The sequence below is a fragment of the Mytilus edulis genome, chromosome 8 (genome assembly GCF_963676685.1).
Source record: "Mytilus edulis chromosome 8, xbMytEdul2.2, whole genome shotgun sequence".
Classification (NCBI taxonomy): Eukaryota; Metazoa; Mollusca; class Bivalvia; order Mytilida; family Mytilidae; genus Mytilus; species Mytilus edulis.
Window position 1 is genome coordinate 19,987,976 of NC_092351.1, and position 11,873 is coordinate 19,999,848.

At 33.0% G+C, this 11,873-nt stretch overlaps 1 protein-coding gene across 1 annotated transcript; it reads right to left on the reverse strand.

Annotated features, from left to right (window-relative positions):
* Nucleotides 1–5,114: 5,114 nt before the first annotated feature.
* Nucleotides 5,115–9,163, reverse strand: LOC139486929 (neuronal acetylcholine receptor subunit beta-4-like). Its single transcript, XM_071271972.1, has 2 exons — nt 8,103–9,163; nt 5,115–5,402 (listed from the first exon to the last, which is right to left on the reverse strand). The coding sequence occupies exons 1-2, from the start codon at nt 9,070–9,072 to the stop codon at nt 5,245–5,247; spliced, it is 1,128 nt and encodes a 375-aa protein (XP_071128073.1). The 5' UTR covers nt 9,073–9,163; the 3' UTR covers nt 5,115–5,244.
* Between the last annotated feature and the right edge of the window lie 2,710 nt (nt 9,164–11,873).

The window sequence follows — 11,873 nt, forward strand, 5'->3', positions numbered from 1 at the left end:
TGCAATTAAATTAGAAAGATCATATCATAGGGAACGTGTGTACTAAGTTTGAAGTTGATTGGACTTCAATTTCATCAAAAACTACCATGACCAAAAACTTGAACCTGAAACTCCCACTTTCATCTTCTATGTTCAGTGGACCATGAAATTGGGGTCAAAAGTGTAATTGGGCTTTAAAATTAGAAAGATCATATCATAAGCAACAAGTGTACTAAGTTTCAGTTTGATTGGACTTCAGCATCATCAAAAACTACCTTGACCAAAAACTTTAACCTGAAACTCCCATTTTCATTTTCTATGTTCAGTGGACCGTGAAATTGGTGTCAAAAGTGTAATTGGGCTTTAAAATTAGAAAGATCATATAATAAGCAACTAGTGTACTAAGTTTCAAGTTGATTGGACTTCAGCTTCATCAAAAACTACCTTGTCCAAAAACTTTAACCTGAAACTCCCACTTTCATTTTCTATGTTCAGTGGACCGTGAAATTGGGGTCAAAAGTCTAATTTGGCTTTAAAATTAGAAAGATCATATCATAAGCAACAAGTGTACTAAGTATCAAGTTGATTGGACTTCAGCTTCATCAAAAACTACCTTGACCAAAAACTTTAACCTGAAGTCGGACGAACGAACGAACGAACGAACGAACGAACGAACGAACGGACGGACGAACGAACAAACGAACGGACCCACAGACCAGAAAACATAATGCCCCTCTTCTATCGTAGGTGGGGCATAAAAATAACATCTCCATGCCTTATATATATCATGTACTGTAGTATGTCGCTAGATTAAAACTGACGTGGAAAGGTAACACTCGCCATTTTTATGAAGCTCAGGTGGTCGCGTGGTCTAGCGGGACGGCTACAGTACAGGCTAATAGGTGTCACGATATCTCAGTAGCATGGGTTCGAATCCCGGCGAGGGAAGAACAAAAAAATTTGCGAAAGCAAATTTACAGATCTAACATTGTTGGGTTGATGTTTAGACGAGTTATATATTTCTCTAATTCTTCGTAAAATTATCCCTTTCTGTGCCCATTGTATAAAAAAAATTAAACAACGTGTGGTTCGTTTGATCTCAGTACTTCATTGGTTAAAATCCGATTATGACGTTGAATTTTCTTGCTTTCCTCTGAATTTCCTATTGTGACGTCACGGCATGAAAAACGGCGACCATGCCTGATGACGTCACATAAAAAGAACACATCTTTTTGCAGATCATTCGAAAAGAAGGAATAAGTTTGCCTGCATAATGTTAGAAAATCATTAGATAAACAGATTCCACCACCAAATCTCGTGTAATACAATATTTATCCACTCTCGACAGTTAAATTTTAAATATTTAAAACGCTCGGGCAAGCCTCGCGTTTTAAATTTGAAAATTTAACTGTCTCGAGTGGATACATATCGTATTACACTCGATGCAGTGGTAGAAACTATATATATACAAGTCTAAATTGAAAACTACGTTCAAACCTATGATTGCGTTGGATAAAAACCCCAATTTTTATACGTGTGCATTTAAAAAAAAATTTCGTTGTAGAAGGGTCTAAATACAGCACAAACAACATTTCCCAAAAGACCAAAAAAGTGGAAAAGTATATTTAAACAAAACGCATTTGACAAACAGGTTGAACAACTGATGTTCTTTAACCCTGCTGACTGCCATTGCCGATTGCCCAAAAAAAATTGATCACGAGATGTAATTATATGGGTCATTTTAAAAAATGATGAGTTTTGAAATTGAAAAAATTATTAAAAGTTACTTATTCAAACAACCCTCTACATAAGCAAGTCAAAACAAACAGTACTTTAAGAACAATATATTAAAAGATGCAATCTTAATGATGTCAAACAAGAATATCTTGAAACATTTTTTGATCGGTGGTACAATATTTTGTCTATCCTGTTACCATTTTCAAAAGAAATTTTGGGTTATTAAGAAAATGTTTAGATCAAATGTTAAGCTTGTTTTACGTAGCCAATTAGATGGTTTTCAAGAGAATAAACTTCTATATATATTCATTCTGTAAAATAATAGATTGTTTGCCAATTTTCCAGGTTGTACTGAAAAATGCTTCTAAAAATTGGCTTTCAAAGGTTGTAAACATTACCACCAGTAATGCAAGTCTAAGATAGCAATTTATATTGTTCGGCATTTTTTCACCCTTTCAAATTAACCCAACATCAAGTAAATCCCTCATAAGTTAGTTTACTTTTCTCTTTATTTCATTGGTAACAGGAACGTAAGTTTCTGATATATCACTATATAAAAGTCTATCCTGTTACCTTTTTGTCTATCCTGTTACCGATATCAGTATTGCACCTGCAAATGCTGAATTGGGAAGATTAAGACGAATTAACATTAAGATGAGTTCAAACAATGAAATATTTCATTAGTTTTGCACCTATATGTTAAGATAGAAAATTTAACGACGTTTTTGTCTACAATTGTCTATCCTGTTACTGTAACCATAGCAACCATAGTAATAGGATAGACAATTTTCTTCGTTTTCCCGACGTAGTCGGTATAGTTTCGGTTTGTGCCCTTTGAACTTAAGGACGCTTAACTATGGCAACAGAATACGCATGCTCGAAAATCCTTTCTGTGATTGGACAAATGCTGTCATAGTGGGTGATTTGGTTGTGTTTGAAAAAACGTCTCGGTAATTATATCGTGATGGAAAGCAAGTGGAAAACTATAAATATTTGAACTAGATCTTACAAAGATTTATATTTTTATTAAAATAATTGTTTCTCCAATAGCTCTTTGCATCCGTGACAGCTGTTTATTCGGGACAATTATATAATTTTTAATGTAAACTTTGTTGTACGAACGTACATGACTTTTAGAACGCATTTACTCATGTGAGATTTCCGCGGGGTTTTGATGAATGTAAACAGAAAGATACGAGGACCGAGAATACTGAACACAAACAGAGAAAACGTTATTTAAATGGTATCTTTGTGCTTCTGAAGGTTATCGAAATTATAGTTTTAAACATTATACTCAAATTTAAATACGTCGGATATATTTTTTAAAGATAGTTCTTGTTAATTGCTGTTGTGAAATAGCTACTCCCTTTGGTGAAATGATTATGGTTTTCTATTGTGAATTTGGTTTCCAACACGTTATTGCACTTTCTACAAGCATACTGTTGGTGTAATTAATCAAAATCGTTGGTTGCAGCATAGACATGAAAAAAAAGTACAGTCTATTTTTTTCACTGAATGAAGAAGCTACGACTTTTCGTTAGAGTAATAATTAACGTTCTTAAAAAGTCCCTTTTGCAGATATCAAGGCGATCAGAAAATTGTAAAAAAAATCCTTAAAATGTGTTTTTATGACACTGTACGCACATAAATACCCCCAAAATCGGTCTTAAATGCAGTTTAATCTTATCAAAAAAGATGTAAGGTGTGTTTATTATTAATGTTCTGAATCATAAATCCGACAAGCTTTCATTTAAACCATTACAACTAAAAGGAGAAAGTTCAGTAAGACCCCTTTTTGGCCCCAAAATATAGCAGTTTTAGAAAATTGTGTAAATGTAATCTTTAAGCTATATTTTGGAAAGTAAAATGCTTCTTCTACATAAATATCAGCTGTTTTTGACAATACAATGCGCAAATCTCGCGTTTTAGCATCATTAAGTCATGCTAAATTACTGAAATCTTCAAAATTTTAGCATTTTGGTTAATTTTTAGACGGTTTTCGTCTAAAATGAAAGTGGCCGCATTCGTGTTCATTCATAATATTGAAATGCAAGTTGTATTTGATGATAATACAAAACATATATAAAGGTTGAGGATGAACACGGATGCGGCCACTTTCATTTTTGACAAAAACCATCTGAAAAGTGACGTTTTTTGGCATATTTGAAAGATTTTTCATATTTGAGCTTGAATCAGAGCGTTTTTAATGACTAAATCAGTTAAAATCTTTCACATAAACTAATCGAATCAATTGAAATAGACACTTTTATGTTTAAAAAGTGTCCAAAAACTTTCGTTAGATGAACCTGAAATTTGAGGCCAAAATCGGCCCTTACCAGACCTACTCCTTTCCATTAGAAATTAAAAAAAGTAGCATGGTCGTACTGAAAATTCGACATTTTTTGAAAATGACCAATATATATATATATATAGGGAGAGATATATTCTCCAAAACTAAAGAACCACCAAAAACGGCTTCCTATATCTCATTTTAGACTTGAACCTCGAGTTAGACATTGGCTGTCATCTCAGTACCAGCATCTATGATAAACGAGACAATTTTAATTTTGAAATTATTAATTCCCCCCATCTTAGTAGCAATATATTAACTTCACCTACATATGGTATATACATTTCCCTTTTCATTCAATACTCAAGAGCTTATGCTGCTAAATTTTGTAAAATTTCACCTGTGTTGGTGCAGAACTAGTGGTATCTCAAAGAACATCTCGTCCTTTTTTTATAAAGTTCATTGGAAAATACAAATACCCTGATTTTAAATATTTCGGATAAACTTCAAAAATAATGAACGAGGGTTCTGAAGTTTAGATTCTAGTTACTGAAGTTGTTTATCATCTTGATAACATGTTATAGTTTTCTTTTATTTGTCTTTGTAAATAAGTACTTTTGGTAATATCTATTTGATGTGGCTTGGAACTTATCATCCCGTCATTGTGCTATTTGCTGTAGTAAATTTCTGTATTCTTGTTTTTCGTTTTTGCTAATGTGGTTTTGCTTGTTACGTATTTGTTAGTTTTTAATGTTAACAGCTGCTCATTTATTTTGACATGTCCACTTATTATGTCTGTTTGTTTTGTTCTAACATCGTAGTCAATATAATGACATTTTATGCGACTGTCATACAAGTAAGAGATTAAGCTAGCTATAAAACGAAGTTTTTATTCAGCATTTTCTATGTAAGAAAATGCCGGTACAAAGTCAGGAATATGACAGCTATTATCCATTTGTATGATTTGTTTGAGCTTTTGTTTCTGTCATTTGCTTTAGGACGTTCCGTTTAGAATTTTCCTCGGAGTTTTTTGTATTTGTTTTATTTTTAATTTTATTTTAAATATACATTGTGTAATAGGTTTCTCTGCATTTTATTCATTGTAAAATATGTATAAAACACAACATAAAACTTAAAACAAAGGAACACGAACCCCAGCAAAACCTAACATATGCGATTTAAAGAGAAAACACACAATGTACTAAGCGCATAATTGAATACAGTATTTAAGAGATTATTTATAGAGTTTCAAAAATTACTAGGAATGACGTACATAACACTGCAACTACAGCAATCATTACTTTCAAACACGTACTATCCAACTTTCTAGCCTTTTCTTTCATTTCTTGTGTTGTGTCCTTTTTACCAGTTACAGAATTTAAGTCAGTTGAGTCAACTGAAAAAGACCAATTCTAAATTATGCGAATACAAAACAAATTTTGCGAATACAAAACAATTTTATTGAAATCATTCAATAAAAAGGCCTAGAGTCAACTCCATAAAGTGTTGCCAACAACATGTCGAATCAATTTTTAGTTCAATTTGGTTTTGCATGTTTTCCAAGAGATGCTTATTTCTAACCCTCTTATCATAATTGACTTCGAAAACTCAGCAACTAATGTAATTGTAATTGTACCTTTGAGGTTGATATATGTCTAAGTTTATATATTTTTTTAAAATATCAGATTCTTACAGTTACAATCTTCGATGACTACATTTTGTAAATGATTTGACTGGTTTGTGATATTGAAAACCCTAGTGTAATAATTTTTCAGTAATGCGTAGGTCACCGTTCACAGAGTTGACGCCGGATTAGCTACGATACTTAACCGTATAAGACCATACTGATCCGTTTTAGTCCCTATCAAAACCGTATTAAACTTGTTCGTGGGCCAGAATGATTCCTATGTCCAGTTTCGGAGAACTACGTACTAGTACGGTTACACGACGTATTGGTAAGGATACAATACGATATGTTACGAATGTGTCACGGAACGGCACGATTTTATCACGTTGCAATACGGAAAGCTAGGTATCAGCCAGGGTTTTGAAAGTCTATTACGGTTTACTACGTTACAACACGACAACATACGGAATACTGTAGATTCTTTTATTTTCGTTGGTACCAATGTTGGTGGATTGCGAAAACCTTGCATTTTCGTGGATATTTGATTTCGTGGTTCTTCCAAAGTCTGCATACAACTTTATAGAAATTTGTATTTCGTGGTTCACCTGTACCCACAAACCCACGAAACCCACGAATATAGGTATCCAACGAATAATAATGAATCAACAGTATTACGTCTGTAACGATGACAAACTGACATAAGGCTTCTTTACAAATACTCCATACTTATAGGGCCCTACTTAATAAGTTATTCTGTGTCTTGATGTTGAGCTGTACATTATGATTATCCAACATGAATAATCAACAACTGCTGCTTGCAATTAATTGGCTGGAATTGGATATTGATATGGCACAAAAATTACAGGGCAGGGACGTGATAATTGATGACAGAGACTTAGAGGTGACAGGAGGCAGAGTATAAGGTGGACTAGGGACTGACTTCCCTATTCATGGCCGGTTTGAGCCCCCCATGACTGAAATGTGTGCGGAAAGTTTAGCTACATTTAAGAACTTTGAACGAATAGTCCTAAATATGTTTTCAAGAACTGCTACATGTCGTTGGTCCGAGGATTACGAATAACACCACATAGAACAGACAGACAGATACATAATTTATTTAACAACAACGAACAACAATCTACGATTAACTGCCATATAGAAATGATGAGTAACACGTAAAATATATAAATGAGACGGTTCGTACTTTTCCGTTTCAGATCGTTCTCATTCGTACTCACCTTTACTTTTACCGTAGCAAACCGTTGTTTATCTGCAGTACATACGTCACGACACGGGTTGTTGCGTACTTAACCGTGTCATTTCCGTTTTAAACCGTGTCTTACCGTAAGAACCCGTATCATTCATGTCACCGAAATGAACACGTCCTTCAATATCCGTGGTAGTAACGTCAAAACCCGTAGTCATACCGTTGTGCATCCGTCACGGATCCGTATCAGACTTTGAAAATTGTATTTCCGGGATCATCCGTGAGATTTAATCCGTAGTGGATCCGGTGAGGTGATCCGTGAATGTGTGACCTAGGCATAATATAAAGATTTTTTTTCGTTAAAATAAATCTATCACAAATTTGATTCCAATACCTACTGCTATCCATATTTGTACTAGGAAGATAATAGATCTAAATTGCTATTAGGATTCTGGATATTACAAACGACAATAGTAAGAATAAATCTGAATTCTACTTGATTTTTAGAAAGAAAAAAAAATTACTGATGCATTTTCAAGTCAACAAAATTAATAATAATCTGATCGAAAACTACAAATTATGGTAAAATACATAAAACTTTCGTGAAGTCTTTTTATTCATAATAGTGTTTGCTTATATTTTGTTTATGGTATTTGATGAGCAGACAATTTCACGTTAAAATATCATGATCCGATTTTGCATATTTCAACAGGATTGTCTTCTTAGTACTGAGAGTTTGAGCCATTAGTGAAAATGTTATTTGTATCTTAGGACTTTCAGATAAAGCTTTTGTCGTGAAAATGTTATAGGAAATTGGCCCTATCCCATTTCTTTTTGCTTCAGACAAGTTAAATAAAAAAAATTATTCTGTGGTAAGAGTACCAATGAAACAACTCTCCATCCAAATAACAATTTATAAAAGTAAACCATTATAGGTCAAGGTACGGCCTTCAACACGGATCCTTGGCTCACACCGAACGGCAAGCTATAAAGGGCCCCATAAATTTATTGTGTCTTTTTAATAATCATACAATTCTGATGTGTACTAAACGGATTCTGTATCCCACTGAATTCCATTGTGTACTGTAACAAGAACGTCAAATTAAATTTGTCTGAATTGTCCATTTTTCGGAACTTGAATAGAAATTGCCTTCCTTTTCTTTTCTGTTTTTGTCATTCATTTGCACATGCCTACTACTAAACGCAAATACGTTTTTAGTACGCAAAATAGTTGTTTGAACATAATTTTACAACATACTTACCTAATCCACGGTTGTAGAAATAAGTTAAGCCGATATTCCATACAAGTACGATTCCACTCCACAGCAATAAACACGATAATAATCTACCAAAATGAGAAATGTTGTCCGAAGTGCTGGGTAATGATTCGTTGAATAATTGAATCAATACTGAATAGCTAAATACAACAAATGTTGATAAAGTAACTTTCGTATTGGTTTCCACTGGAAGGAAAAATGATAGAAAATCTACAATTATAAAAGATATGGTTGGAATAAGAAATTTCCAAACATAGTATGTCCTTAGCCGATCGATCTTTATTTCCAGTACCACACCTGCGAATCTTTTGCCATGCAAGTTTCTTATAATCTTATACGTTTTGATGTTTTTTTGCTTTTTGATAATCCATTCTCCATTTGAACAAAAATCATTCATACAGTCATCCTGAATCTGGATTTCCAATTCTTGTTCTTTGTAATCAAGATTTAGGGCTGAAAAATTAAATTTGCAAATCTGAGTATCAAATGGATATCGTGTTGTATTTACATGACAGTAAGTCTCAAATTCAACAAAACCCCTCCATTCAGCCTGACCACCATTGTAGATACTAATACGTTTATTCATGTCTTCGAGTACATTCGGATTTCCTGCATTGTTCATCAATCTAACGTCTGGTTTCCATATGTCTGATGATGACACTGTTATGACAATAATATCTGAACTGCTATTCCACTTCATAAACTCATCTGTCCATGACAATTTTATACCAGCCGATGTTCTTAGGATTTGGTCCTTCATGTTTAATGAATGAATTGTGTATAACGCAATTTCAATTACTACCTTAATCGTTTTGTTATTATTCAACATTGGTCTTCGAATAAATCTATTGAACTCTACTTTTTCCATGATGTCTTTCCAAAAACGTTTTTCATAATTGTGGCTATAAACAATTTGACAAAACACTAAAATAAAAACAATTTGATGTAACTTCATTTTAACTCTATTCTGTCTACTTGTCCAAATGAAAATCACTGATCAAATATTTTTACGTAATAGACCTTTTCAACATCTCTCGACACCGACTAATGACACCTACAGTTTACAGGTAAAATGGATGGGTCGTCTCAAAGACAAAAACCATCATGATTATCAATAGGTAACATATTGGATTAGCGGTTATATACTGTCTTGACTATAGCTTCAGAATATATATCAACCAAATAAATAAATAAATATATGTCTCTGTCATATAATATTCTTATTTTGTATGTATTTACACGACATTTTATGTTGAATTGTTTAAAACAAATACAGCATCCTGATCCGCTTTCTCTTCAATTTTATGATTAAGCGAGTCTTTTACCAAATATTTGCCGCATGTAAATAACGATTCATTTGTTGGTGTAAAAGCTTTTATGAAATTTTCCATTTATGAAAAATACTTACTGGACTGTCCGTACGTCCGTATCACACTTGTAAACACGACCAAATTGGTATTTTTCAACCGATCTTCGTCTTAGTTGATTCATATTCAATTTCTAGAGGGATAATCACATATTGATTTTGAAGGTCTTAGGAAAATATCACATCTATTTTTTTTATCAACGGCGGACTTCTCTAGAGTTGATGTTTTTCATGATGAATTTTGAAAAAAAAAAAATATAATAATTTTTATTGACTTCTTGTTTAAATGTTACAACATCTAAGCAGTGCATTTTTTTACATACCTGCGTATGGAATTTATATTTCAAGTTGTATGTTATTACTATAGAGCTTGTTGACATTGCAAAATCAAAATGGACATTGCTAATCAGTGGTTTGGAGACCAACGGCTGATGTCCCGAAAAAAACATACCTTGTACCTTCGTCATTGTGTCCTTGAAAATGACATTTGGGTTTCATACTAGAAGTTAATTAAATTTCGTTGATTTTATTTATACACTGTCATTTCTATATTTTGTTTTGTTTTCACCGGGTTAGAATTTGTTTCTCTAAATCCAATTTCCGGAACAAAGTTTTGTACCTTATTCAATTTTTTTCGTACTTTAGATTTTGTTATCTCATCTATGAACATACATACGGGAGGTTTTGATCAAAATAGGGAGAAATGATCCGCTGCATTTCCAGTTCTTCTTAGAGACAAAGTTTATCCAAATCGTCATCCTTTAGTTACACCATTTACAACACCTCAAATTAATCGTAAACCATAACATTTGAGAGAAAGAGCAGAAAATTTAATCGCGTGATTGGTGAATACAGAATTCAAGTGGAACACCAAATTGGTGAATTGAAAATATACAAAGTATTGAGTACATTATGGAGGCACCCAAAGCCAAAACTAACAGACATTGTGGAAACATGTGCCGCTCTTGTCAACATATTTATGATAAAACATTGATTAATTAAATATCAACTACAATTAAACATGCTCACATCTTCCTATATCTATTAGTTCTTTTTATTTCCCAAATTCCACCAGGACAGCTAGAAGCTCAACGTTTAAAAAGATGAAATGTGACTTAAAGTCCATCATTTTCTTTATAATAAATAAAAAAATCCATGTTATTTGGACTCTGTAGGAAAGCTGTATCATTGTCAATGAAAGCAATAAAATCAATAATGATTTCAATTATTTTAAGTTTTGAGACGACCCCTCACATTTTACCTGTCGTAGTCGTTCTCAACTGTAGGTGTCGAGAGATGTTGAAAAGGTCTATTAGTATACTAGTAAAAAGTATATATTGAAAACGTTTTAAACCCTTGGTACACAATATGAATACATAAGTTTATTGATTTGTAATGTTTAAATGACTTCTTTCTTTAATGTTTGAAGATGATTATCAAATCCCTTCCAATGAGAAACATAGCTCTATACCGTACAAAACATTCAATTGAAATGCAAGACATTTACTCCCGCAAAGATTTACATTTTAATTTAGAGTAAATTCACACGGCCGGATACATGCATAGCTGGAATATGCTTACCCTGTAGACGAGCCTTGAATCACTCTTTATGGAGCTTGTACGATTCCCTCATTTCTTGGTTTTTGACCTTGGTTTGTATATTAGTATTCCTATTTGATTCATAAGATCTCAATATCGCGAAACTATCATTGCCTAGACTAAATAGTTTTGAAGGAACGATTCGTTGACACACTCGTTTCAGTGACTGAGTGATCAATATCGTTTGCCCTTTTGTATTTAGTATGCCTCTTACAGATCTGATGAGTCCAGCCATTTCAAAATGCATTTATCAATTTGTTCTTTTTGTTTTGCTCTCCCAGGTTACAGAAAGACTGAACGTTTGCAATGATAAATAACCCCACAACATTCAATGCAACTATCCAAGGCTACAATTCATTAAAAGTCGTTGTTTGTTTTTTTATACTGAGCATTTAATACTAATCGATTTGGCTATAGAAAGTAAGAAAACGTCGTTTGGTTATCAATGAAAAAAACAAAACCCAACTAGACTCCAACTACACATAACTTAGCAATTTTAAGTAATCGTACAACATTCAAGTATATCCCGATTGACTGCATTTTTTTTTACCTAATATCTGGTTTCCATATGAAGCTTTTATGTTATTAATATCTGAATTGCTGTTCTACTTCAAGATATCATTTGTTCACGACAGATTCATACCAGGCGAGGTTATAGGATTTGGTCTTCATATTTAATGGAGGAATTGTGGAAAACGCAGATTTTGATCTCATTTTTATAGGTTCCATATAGTTCCTATAATGTAGCTTAATAAACAAATTGAAATAAAAGTTTTCCTTATTTCCACGTA

Coding starts and splice junctions, on each gene's coding strand:
- LOC139486929 (XM_071271972.1), bottom strand. CDS start 9,072: ATGAAGTTACATCAAATTGTTTTTATTTTAGTGTTTTGTCAAATTGTT. Junction 5,403..8,102: donor TTTCTACAACCGTGGATTAG/GTAAGTATGTTG, acceptor GGTCTTTTTCAG/TTGACTCAACTGACTTAAAT.